General features: G+C 40.1%; 1 protein-coding gene across 2 annotated transcripts in view; it reads left to right on the top strand.

Annotated features, from left to right (window-relative positions):
- camsap2a (calmodulin regulated spectrin-associated protein family, member 2a) overlaps positions 1-12,149 on the top strand; it is a 42,124-nt gene that overhangs the window by 24,681 nt on the left and 5,294 nt on the right. For both annotated transcript variants that reach the window (XM_026323771.1, XM_026323770.1), the window contains exons 6-13: positions 200-339; positions 6,898-6,994; positions 7,440-7,536; positions 7,644-7,675; positions 7,787-7,856; positions 8,041-10,189; positions 11,036-11,172; positions 11,749-11,972. In XM_026323771.1, coding sequence (XP_026179556.1) covers positions 200-339; positions 6,898-6,994; positions 7,440-7,536; positions 7,644-7,675; positions 7,787-7,856; positions 8,041-10,189; positions 11,036-11,172; positions 11,749-11,972 — 2,946 coding nt within the window. The remainder of the gene's footprint in view (positions 1-199; positions 340-6,897; positions 6,995-7,439; positions 7,537-7,643; positions 7,676-7,786; positions 7,857-8,040; positions 10,190-11,035; positions 11,173-11,748; positions 11,973-12,149) is intronic.

Below are 12,149 nucleotides of genomic sequence, written 5' to 3'. Positions count from 1 at the left end.
CCACTGTAGTGATTGGTCAGTCATTCATGTTATTGTATTTAATACTTCACACATTTTGACTCAAAGACACACAACTCTGAGCTCAGCCAAGTGTCACCTGCACAGTATAGAAAAACACTGTTGTGCTCTATGATCAGAGCCACTTAAATCATCAGATTCTTATTGACATCACACCCGATGGCTCCCTCTGCCTTCCCAGATGTCTATCTGAAGGAAAACATGACGTTAGCCGATCGCCTCTACAACCTGCAGCTCATTCAGGACTTTTGCAAAGACAACCTGAACAGCTGCTGCCACTTTAGTTTGGAGGACATGCTCTACGCCTCCTCCACCATCAAGGTACTGTTCAAACCTACTGCATGCTTCATTTCCTAAGTGAGATTATTAAATTAAAAATAATTTGACCCTAACTCCTCCTTTATCAAACCATTGAAGTTTAGTTGTTACGTTCAAGTCTTTGTGTGAAAAAAATGGCAGCATTTAGTGGTACCTTAAGTTTAAAATGAATTTGTATGATTCAAAAGTTTGAATTTAAAATGCAGAAATGAAAATATATATTTTTACCATGTTAGAGTATGTATGTTGGTCTTGCACATTAAGGAATCTCTGTTCTTTTTAAGGAGTAAAATATGCAAACTGTCACAGAATACACTGCTCTGGCTTGACTTATGTATTGTGATACTGATCCTGTTTGGTTGGTGTCCAGAAGTTCTCTCTGCAGTCCAATCCTCCACTCTGAAATTGCTTTTGCAGATAGCGTGTAACATTCATTGCAGTATCGGAGAATTGTCTGTCAGAATTTAAATTGCATTACTACTACCACATTAGAACAGTGCTTTTTAGATGGGACCAGTACGTGCCAAAAGAAACGTGTAGTAGCACTAATGAGTAGCAATGGAGGAAAAACCATTTGTAAAAATTTAACCCTATATGAAATCTTTTTTCTATGTAAGATCCAAATAATTATTGGTTCTTAAAAATCATGAGGGAAATGTCAGGTCTTAGTTACCACATTTACAAAATTACAACAAAAAACTCTCCAAGTGTTATGTTGCTTCTGTAAACTGATACAGATCTGTTAATGTGTTAATTCCTTCATGTGTTTTTAATGCAACTAAATTAAAAGATCACATGGAATTGTGTTCAGTCAGTATATTTAAATGAAATAGGAGTAATGGGCAGCTCTGTAGGCAAGTGTGATGAGTCATGCCAGTGGAAAAACCTCAGTCCAAGCTATGTGTTCACCAACCACAGGCCTGGAGAGTTGCACTCAGCCTGCTCTTTTAACATGTTTGCACATTTTTTCATTCTTTTCTTCCTTGTGTAATTTCCTTTCCATTCTTTTCTATTTCTTCAATAACTTGTCATTCTTTCCAAATGTCCTTGTCCAATTTGTTTGTTTACCTTGCTCCTTTTTTGTTTTGTTCTGACTTTCTGATTTTTTTTTTTTTTTTTTTTTTTTTTTTTTTTTCTAATTTTCTCTGATCATACTTTGGCTCCCTGTTTCTGACCTTTCTTACTCTCTATATGTCACTGACTCACTCCATCTCTCTCAGTTACAAACTCAGTTTACATTGTTTTGTGTTCATTACCACATTTTTCTTCTGACACCCATGTGTCACTGTATGTGTAGTATCAGATCCGGTTGTCTGATGCGGATGTGAGATTATGGATTCTAATTTATTGTTATATAAATATGTGATGCATCTGCAGTGCACCTGTCATACAAACAGCTTAGACACTGTATTTATCAGTAAACCCACTCCCTGCCCTACTTCTTTCTTTTCTACAATAAAAACTTGAGATCAGCAAGAGGTCTGGTAAAAATATCCAAAGGTGACAGAATGAAGTCAGAAAGCTTTATTGCTTTCAGCAGAAAGAAATGACACAAGCCCCAATTACTGTCCAGTTAAAAGCAGGAAGTGTGCTCTTTTTCCAAAGTATACATAACAGTTTTCCAGCTCTGTTCTGGTCTTTACTCTAGTTTTCTTTCTCCTATTTGCATGGCAAATTCTGACTTAAAGTTACTTTTATTCACATGCCACTTTTTGTTCAAATGTAAATAAAAAATGAGTAATAATTTTTTCCACAATGATGCCTCTTGTACATCGTCTTATTTTCTTCTGGGAGACGCCTGTGTCATTTCTAATCAAGAAAAAAACTTGCTGGTTGAATAAAAGTAACTTTAAGTCAGAATTTGCCAGGGGTATGAATAATTTTGGGGTTGACTGTATGCATGTATGTATGTTGCTGCAAGAAGCATATCCTTTTCATCAAATAGCCATAATAGTTACTGGAGTCCACAGTACCCACAACAGTCACTCTCACTATCCTGTGACATAGTAGTTGTGTGGTGTAATTTTCCCTCTGTGGTGTGTTTGTGTTCATTCCTGGTATGTCTGGCTCCTGGTGTGTTTTGCATGAGAGCTGCATAAGCAGTAAAGAGCTGATGTGCTTGGATGAATTTGACTTTGCCTGACTTTGTATCACCTCAGCATGTTCTCTAAGAGAGAACTGTCAATCTCAGCACAGACAGAACACAGGCCATTCAAAGGACATAAGTCGAGAGAAAAAGTAGAAAAAGTTTGCTTTGCACTGCATAAATGTATTAATAAACAATATGAAACTGAGAATTGGAGTACTGTGGCTGAGATGTGAGAAAGAAAGCCATGCGAATGCTTATAAATGGTACCTGCAATATTGATATTTGTACTGATAGTAATAATTGAGTTGAGTGAACTAGCCAATAGCGTAATTGTTCTGACAGTGATTTCACAAGGGATTTAAAAAATCCCAGCAGGGCAGAATAATTGCCTGAGAGCAACAACGGAGCCAAAACTGCATCCAGAACCAGTTAGATTTAGTAACCTTGACCCAGTTTCCAGGCAGTCACACCCTCAGTAGCTACACGTTGTGGCCCGTCATACTAATGCAGACCTTGTTATTGAGACTGAGCCGAGACATTAGCGGGGAGGGTAAGTAAGAGAGGTGCTGATGTGGAAGAAAATGAGAACAGGAGAGAAGAGATGAAGGAGTGATAACAGGGATTGAAATTGTTAGAGAGGAGATTGAGGGAGGAAAAGAGATAAAGAGGGACAGCATCCTTTGGGAACTTGATATGTTTAGACATGCCCATCACTAAGCATCCCCACAGAAAAATACAGAGGCATATGCAAAATGACAAATTTCACACTTAGCCAGAAAGGTTGCTGTGCTAATTGTTCTATCAGATGTGATTAGTGATGATAAGAACTGATGTTTTTCATTTATAATGAAAACATAAAACTATTGTGTGAAGAAACATTTCTAGATTATGATTGAACCGTGTGGATATTTTGCAGAAAACATGTACTCTGTGTTAATTATGGATGTGCCCAAGAGTTACATTCATTAGCAATCTATGATAGTTTTAATCAATTTGAGTGATCAATTTTGCTGATTAATTCATTTTTTTTCTTTAAGTTTTCCCTAAAACCCTACAGAGTGTCACAGGGGTCTAGAGGTGTAAGATTATGATTGGTGTGGCTTAAACACTTTAATAGCTCTTAGTCATCTGAAGACCTTGGATACAGTAAATGCAGAAAACTGGAACAGAGCATGAATCCTCATAATGTGAGCATTTGACAGCTGAGTGTGTGTCTTTTGCCAACAGAATAACACAAAAATAAGAGACAGTGGATTAACCCCCAGTGCCCAAACCCCAAAGCAATGGCATACATACATTACCAAGGGCCATTCATTCCTAAAGGACACTAGACTAGTAAATCATGTCTGCCCACTCCCATTAACCAGCTTTTCATTTAATTAATTCACAGCACATCTAAATTACCATCTGTGGATCCAAGAAGGCAAAATTTACCAGCTTTGGCTTTTCTCCAGCGTTCTCGTCTGCTTTACCGGATGATTATTAGCAGACATGCTGAGGTTGCCCTTAAAAAGGCAATTACCACATTTACTGAAATTCATAAGCTGCCTCATCAGCATGGCTCTCAGTTAGTTAGCCATTTGACTATAATCTGACTAGTGACCAATGAAGCATTTGTCTTCCACTATAAACTATCAACTGACAAATGTAGCACACAGTGTTCCAACAAACTAATTCAGCTAACTAATATGATAATGGATGTTAAAGTACTACATAGGTTTTGTTTTACTGGATTACACTACATTTGTTTGATAGGCTGACATACCCAGTGTGACTCACTGTGAATATTTCATCAGAGTAAACTTCAGGTCCTTGATCACCAGCAGGTAAGGAGTGCAAGGGTTCTGTGAAGTTCAAGTATTTGAATGAATGTTATTTTCATTCATGATATGCTTTCATTAATTCATTATGGATTTTTTAACATGAAACTTTGGAATCATATCTATGTTTGGGTTCTTTTAGAAAACTTATTTCAATTTTGGACATGTACTATAAGCCCAGGTTCTTCAGCAGTCAACTGAGGACAGCCTGATAAACTTGGCACTAAATCAGGAGAGTGGGTTTTCCAGATTGGAGTGAGCCTGGCTGTGCCTGCAGGACCTAGATCCTTTAATCAACCGTCTGGCCCAATGACTGTTGACATTAATGCCCTGTGAATGCTCAATGTGTGGCTAGCCTTGTGTCTTGCTGTGGTGGATAATGTAATTTGTATGGTGTGTACATGTGACTTGCATGTTGGGTGTGTTTTTTCAAGCCCTGCCGGTACATTTAAGTGCTACACCAATCACACGTGAAGATGTACATGTGTAATACTTGCAGGACTGGGCTGTTTGTGCCCATCCCTGCAGAGTAGATTAGCTCCTCCCACCTCCCTTAACCCTGAGCTCCTAATCACCAATCAGGTTCCCGTTTTCATCCGGAGAATGATGCACTCACACCTGGTGTGTCAGCAGTAGTCTCTTGAACAGATGGGAAGAGAGAAGTTGGGTTGGGCTGTTGCTACCAATCTGGACAGGTCAAATGAAAAGAGATTTTTGCTTCTATCTTTCTTTCTTTCTGGCTGTTTTGTCTTCTGTTCATTCTAACCAAGGAGTGTTTTACACACTGAACACCCCTAAAGGTAACAAGAATTTTGGCATTTGACTTGTTGGTTATTAGTATTGTAACCCCAGGGTCATAAGAAGGGACTTCCATTTGCATGCAAAGAAGATAATTTGATATCTTTCTGATTAATTATTTTGGTAACAATGTGTTCTACTGCTTCTCACACCTAAAGCAGATTCTGTCATAGCAGACACCTTTTCAGACTTTTGCAGCTCTGCATAGTGGCATGTGAGGTTAAAAAAAAAAAAAAACATGAAATACCGCAGTAATTCCCAGGGGAGACCAGTGTTGTTGGTGTTAATTGCCTCTACCCTCCCTGCATACTTTTGCATTGTAGTTAAACAGCTTCAGGGGTGCACAGCACAATTTTCCAGTGTTAAATGAACCGTGAGAGTGTTGTTTAATACTAAAAAGTGTCTATATGTTTCCATTGTTCACATATAAACCTGCTGTGTAGATATACAATATGTGCGTGTTGCCTAGTAGTATGAAATGTTGCTGATGAAGTGAATTAGGGATCTTTAGAACTGAGCTATGCAGCATTGTCTTTGTCTGGAGATCATGGACTGAGGACAGGGAGGGCGTATGTTTCCTCAAGGTCGTCCCTGCTTCACTGCACTTGTTTTAACATGTATATGTGTGTGCACATGCATGTCTATGAGTGAGTACCAACATGTTCATTTCAAAAACTGCTGTTAGGTTTTGATGATTAATCAAGTATTGATTCTTGAAATATGTCAACGCACAAATGTCTGCCATTTCCAGTTCTTTGTTTTCTGACACATTCTTTTTTTTTTTTTTTTAGCAGTATATTAATTTAAAACAAAGCTAACAGCTGCAATGATTTGATCCCTGACAGCAAAAATGGTTTTCATTAAAAAAAAATACTTTACACTGTTAGATAAAATGGCAACAGAAGGGAATCTGCCAAGCATGTGCTTTGTTCAGTAATGTCTCCTGAAGGCAACATACTGGATTGTAACCCTGTTATATACAGTAGTATAATACTGGCAGATTTGCTTTTTAAGAAGTGTAATAGTCTTTCACAGTCTACACATTTTCCTTTGTTATAAGAAAAGAGAACTGTGGTTGAAAACATATAGTACTGATTAAAATGACTTTGTAAGATAGATAATTTATGCATGCTAATTTCTTCATGCACTTTACCTCTCACTATATGCTGACCTGATTCTGGCATAGCAAAAATTCCTCCAACATTTCTTAACTAATTCTTAACTTATTTCTAATTCAAACTGACTTGTGGATTATATGCTGATGATTGAGAACACAAAAAAATAGCTGACCTCTTTTTTTTTTTTTTTTAAGTTACATTAGATTAATGCAATAACGGTTACCCTCTACTAATACAAGGGCTTTTGACATTATTATGTAGTGGAAGATTAGCTTATCCAGCAAGCGAAAAGCCATGATGATGATTACATTTGATTAATTGCTACAAAAACATCTAGCACTGTGGAAGATCACATTTTTATTCAATTGAATCTTGCTCATTTTTAATGAAAAAACATCTGATGGCTTTGCAGAAATAAAAAACATACATATAAATTTCCTTGTACGCTACTCCTCTGTAGTCTGAGATATGAAGTGTCGGTAAAATGGAGCAATGTAAATTATTTATAAGCAGATATAAAAGTAATACTCATCACAGCTCCTGTGTTGAAGTCAACAGAGACACCTTCTGGAGAAACAGATACAATGCAATTCCATAAAAGGTGCTGCTGTGGATGAGCTAAAACAAGGACAGATACAGAATTTGTTCCTGGAAGCCGCCATTTGTCTCTTTATAGTATCTTTGATCTGAGTGATTGACTAACCCATGTATCTTATTTGTTTTAATTTTTCCCCAGAATAACTACCTGGTCTTCATGGCAGAGGTCTTTTGGTGGTTTGAGGTTGTTAAACCATCTTTTGTGAAACCAAGAACACTGGAACATGAAGGCACAGGCAAGTCTTTAGTTTTGATACTACAATAGAATTTATAGCAGGAATTGCACCATTGGTGTCATGTATAGAAAGAATAAATGCTAGTTGAAGATTTACTTCCAGGTACATTTTATCTGAAACATGAACAAAGCAGGGCAGCATGGTGGATGAGCTGTGTGGAGTTTGCATGTTCTCCCTGTGCTTGTGCACGCCATAGGAGTGAGTGTGAGCGTGTGTGGTTGTTTGTCTTTGGACTGGTGACCTGTCCAGGGTGTACCCCTGCCTTCCACCCGAAAGAGAGCTGGGATAGGCTCCAGCAGATCCCTGTTAAGGAATAAGTGGGTATATAAGTGGATGGATGGACATGAACAAAGCAAAATAAATTGTGCATAATGAATTACAGTATTATTTTGCTATCCATTGTGAAAGAAGAGTTTGATTAGTCATCTCCATTGTTTCACTGCAGAGACTTCATCTGTGTTGAAGAGTTTGCCAGCCATCCCCATCTCCAAGGCAACTAAGAGGAGCTTCATGGAAAGACCACCCAGTCCCGAAAGACCCAGGTATGTTTGTCCAAATTACAGTATTTAGTGTTAACAACAAACTCATTATCTGGACAAACGAAAGCTAAAATTTACAATGTATAACATATGTCATTATCTGTTTCCAGTTTGCCCCTGCGACCCCAGCCTCGAAACTCAGGTGCTTTTTTTTAATCAATTAATGAATTTATTTTTACCCAAAATTGTGCTTTACTCATAGATACATTCATTGGTGTTTTTTATTCTTACTTGGCTTATTTCTGTCATCCAGGAGAGATCAAGAGATCAACGTCAATGTCTTTTGTTGATGGCAACCTTGGTACCTGGCCCAAAGAGAAAAGGTTAGTAATATAAATGTCCATGTGCTGCTCATTTAAAAATATCCAGTTCCTAAAACTTTTAATTATCCCATGTTGATTAACAAAAAGCATATTGCTCATTATTTGTTGCCAAATCAATCTTTTCTGAAAAATCCTTTTTTATTTGTAGATTTACTTACAGTTTCTTTTTCATATTCTTGTTAAGGTCTGGGCCTTATGGAGTGTCTTTTGACATCCCCTTTGACAAAGAAGACTCTGCACCTACTTCTCTTTCATCCACACGTGGCATGGTTAGGTCTGTCAGTACTGATGATGGTTCTGGTTTCAAGGTCCATCACCTGCCTCGTGGAATGAAGCGTAACCTCTCCTTCCAACCAGTGAATGGTCAGAGTGTGGGCATTGAGGAGGAGGGCTGCCCGGACAGCCTGGCTGGTATGGAACCTGGCAGGCAAGCTTATCCTAATGGGCATGAGAGTGCCATGCCAACAACTCCCTCTATGGAGGAGGCTCTTCAGATCATTCACAGTCCGAACAGGCCCCCAGTGGAGGTAATCAACAACGGTTTCTTCCTGCACAGTCAGGACCATAGGGCTGGTGATGGTGGCTTGGAGCCTGTGTCGGAGTTGGACTCCAAAGGAACTCTGAGCACCACAGACACCACAGAGGTGGACACTGGGATTCATATCCAAACCGAGGACATGCTGGATGAAGATTCCTCTCTGAAAGACTGCTCTGTGAATATGGAGCTGGATATGGACACACCAAGCCCTTGCCCAAGCAGTCAGAGTAAATCCCCCTCAGCAGTGAAGATGACCAGCTTTGCCGAACAGAAGCTGAAGAAGCTCAATCCATCAGCACCTGATTCAGGGAGGGGCAGCAGCAGCTCCCTCAAGACCACTCCTGAGGGCTCTGAGTTTGGCCTACCATTATCTGTCTCCTGGGCCCCAACCCCTGAGCACAGCCCCATACATCAACAAGCCACACCAAACCTTAGTACTCAAGCATCACCTACACCTGTGCAACTTCCACCCAATGACCCTGCTCAAGTCATGGCGACAGAGATGGTACAACTGAGGATGAGACTGGAGGAGAAACGGAAAGCCATTGAAGCACAGAAGAAGAAAGTGGAAGCTGCTTTTACAAGGCATCGACAAAAGATGGGTCACTCAGCATTTCTCAACGTGGTAAAAAGAAAAGGAGATGGGGCAGCCAGTGGAGAGGAAGGAAGGAAAATTGAGGGAGAAAGCAAGGCAGCAAGCACAAGCCCCATCTTTAAATTTGGGAGGAGCAAAGCAGACACACCTGATGGAGCTGAGCAAAGCAGCACAGGATCCTGTTGGACAAAGTCACCTGCAGCGGGAGAGGAGGGTGGGCAAAGCCATGTTCAGCCAACCGAAGTAGATCTCACAGAGTATACACGTTCTATTGAGAAACTCAACCATTCTTTAGCTTTCCTCCAGACAGAGATGCAGCGATTAGCACAGCAGCAGGAAGTGATCATGGCCATGAGGGAGCAACAACATCAGCAGGCGTGGGTCATACCTCCTCCACATGCAAACCCCTCGCCACAAAAACACAGTCGAGCTGGAGCTGTTACTCGATCCTCAGGACCTTCTTCTCCTGCCGATTCCCCTCGTTCCACTCATCGCTCTCCAACCAGCATCAAACGCAAATCTGCTTCCTTCCACTCACGTAATCCCCGCACCACTCGGCCGAGTGAGCTAAAACTTGCCCCCTACAATCGAGTCCTAACAGCCCCACAATCTGTCGACAGCATTCCAAGGCTACGGCGGTTTTCTCCCTGCCAGCCTTTGGCAAGTTCTTTCGTTTACATGGGGGAGAAACCAGCAACTGCCAATTCAGAGACAGTAGGTGCAGATGGAGATAAAAACAAGGAGATTGATTCCCTCCTTTCCCCAGAGAGGGAGCTTGCCAGTACATGTGTAGGCAGCTCACCCGTCAGCTCCCCGAAAAGAGAGCAAAGACAAATAGATTCAAATGCCAAAAACCAGGTAATAGAGGCTGACAGCCAATCCAGGATCACTGACAAGGAAACAGATGACCAGAAAACCCAAGTTCAGAAATCAGCTGTAGATGTCAAAGCTGCCATTGAGTCATCAGTCCCTGAGGTTTTGGCCCACCCTGTGGTAGAAACCTTCACAGTAACACCAACAGCACTGATTCCTTCCCAGCCAGAAGTCTCAGCACAAACAAAGAGCAGCTTGATTGAGGTTTCTCTGTCAGTTGTTCAGCCACTGGAGGCCCTGACACTTGATGATGGTTTGGACATACAGCAGGGTAATGTGGAATGCCTGGATGAGGAACAGAAAATGTGCCGCGGCTTCTTCTTCAAGGTAAACTGTTTTAGGGAATTTCTGTCACCATATTGCATATGTACTCTATAATCAGCAAGAAATGTAAACATCACAGAGAAACCACACAGACAATATGACCACCTACTGTATTATCAAAACCTCTGAATATAGAACCAGCAGTAAAAACCAGATATATTTATATAGAGTTGAGAGTCCAAATTGCAGCTGTGCAACACCACTGGTAACTTACCCCTGAACCCCAGGCAGCCATGTTTGTTTTTATAAGAACACTCTTGTTCCTAAAATTAGAAGATGAATGGTTCAGGAAATATGCAGACTGAGGACAGCATCATCTTCCTATTTATGGGTTGTAAGATGGCTTGCTGGGTGCAGTCTGGGTATTTGATGTAGATCAGAAAACTGGGGCTGTTGTGAATAATTCAGGCACAGCTGTGGAAATGTGGGGTTGCAGGAGTGGTAAATTGAATAGATTGTGAGGTTGGATACTAAGGGATGAGCAAAGGCTGTTCACATAAACTAGAAATTGTGTTGAAATTAACAGGCTGGTAAGTTAAAATGCATTTTGATATTGTCTTTTATAATACATTGTAGTGTATGTATAAATGTTTGACAAAACATTGTTAGAATAGCCTCCTGCTCCTCCTCCTGTTAGACAAATGATTTAAGGAGTATCACACAATAATACCACTCAGTCTCCTGATCTACAGCATTTGAAAACTGTAGGACAGTTTTGCCCTCGTTCTCCTGACCGCCCTTTGTCCTAGATGAACATATCTAGTAAATTAAGCTTCTTTCTGGTTAAAATACCATTTACAGTAGATCTTGCATTGCAAGGTCACTGACTTTCTTTCCTTCATGACCTAGGACGATGGAAAGGCAGAGGAGAACATGGCTCAGAAAAGGGCAGCGCTGCTGGAGAAAAGAATGAGAAGGGAGAAGGAGAGCCACCAGAGGAAGATGCAGTTAGAAGCTGAGCTGGAGCAGAAGAAGGAGGAAGCTCGGTTTGTCGTCACATCAGGAAACATCCATACACATTTTCAGAGCACTCAAGTAAAGCGGTGCAAGGATGTGTGCTCTTTTCATTAGTCTGGCATTGAAAAAATGTTTCATCATCCAAATTATAATTATTATCCAACAGTAGAAATATTTTACACTTATATTCACTAATAATGTTGATCTGAGTGGAATTTTGTAAACATAGTTCATTTCACTTACACACTTTATTATTATACTAATTTGAAATGAAAATCAAAAGATATACAGTTCAATGTTACTAAAGAAAACCATCACATCTTCATATTTGAGAAGCTGGAAAAAGAGAATTTCGAATATTCAAATATCAATCATTAAAGTAGTTTCTGTCAAAATAATTTTATCAGTTTAGTAATTTATTGATCTACTTAACACTTTTTAGCAAATCACAATACCTTTATATATAAATTAGATAAATCCACTACAGTCAAGCAGATAATATGCAAAGTGCTTTACAAAAGAAAGTCATATTTTGACATAATACTGTATAATTCATTAAGAAGAAATACCAGTTGACTCTTCTTCTATGCTTCTGTTCTGTGTAGATTGAAAGCAGAGGAAGAGCGTCTCAGGAAGGAGGAGGACAAGGCTAGGAGGGAGTTCATCAAGCAGGAATATCTCAGGAGGAAGCAGCTCAAATTGATGGAGGACATGGACACAGTCATCAAACCTCGACCAGCAAGTGGGGCCAGGCAGAGGCGGGGTCGACCAAAGTCCATCCATCGCGACAGCATGGACTCCCCCAAAACCCCTGTCCGAGCAGCAACAGGTAACCATGGAAACGACCCCTGCTCAGAGAGTTCAAAGTCGTCGCATCTGTCAAATCTGTGCCTTACTGCCACTCTCCATTGTGCCACCTGAAAATGTCTTACCCATGTAGAAAAAATGTAGCACTCGCAGGTCTGTGTGTTTGCATGCTTTAATTTGTGTTTCTGTTGGTTATCTA

The sequence above is a fragment of the Mastacembelus armatus genome, chromosome 4 (genome assembly GCF_900324485.2).
Source record: "Mastacembelus armatus chromosome 4, fMasArm1.2, whole genome shotgun sequence".
NCBI classification, from domain to species: domain Eukaryota; kingdom Metazoa; phylum Chordata; class Actinopteri; order Synbranchiformes; family Mastacembelidae; genus Mastacembelus; species Mastacembelus armatus.
The sequence above is the reverse complement of the archived record's forward strand: the minus strand, read 5'-3'. Positions and strand labels throughout refer to the sequence as shown.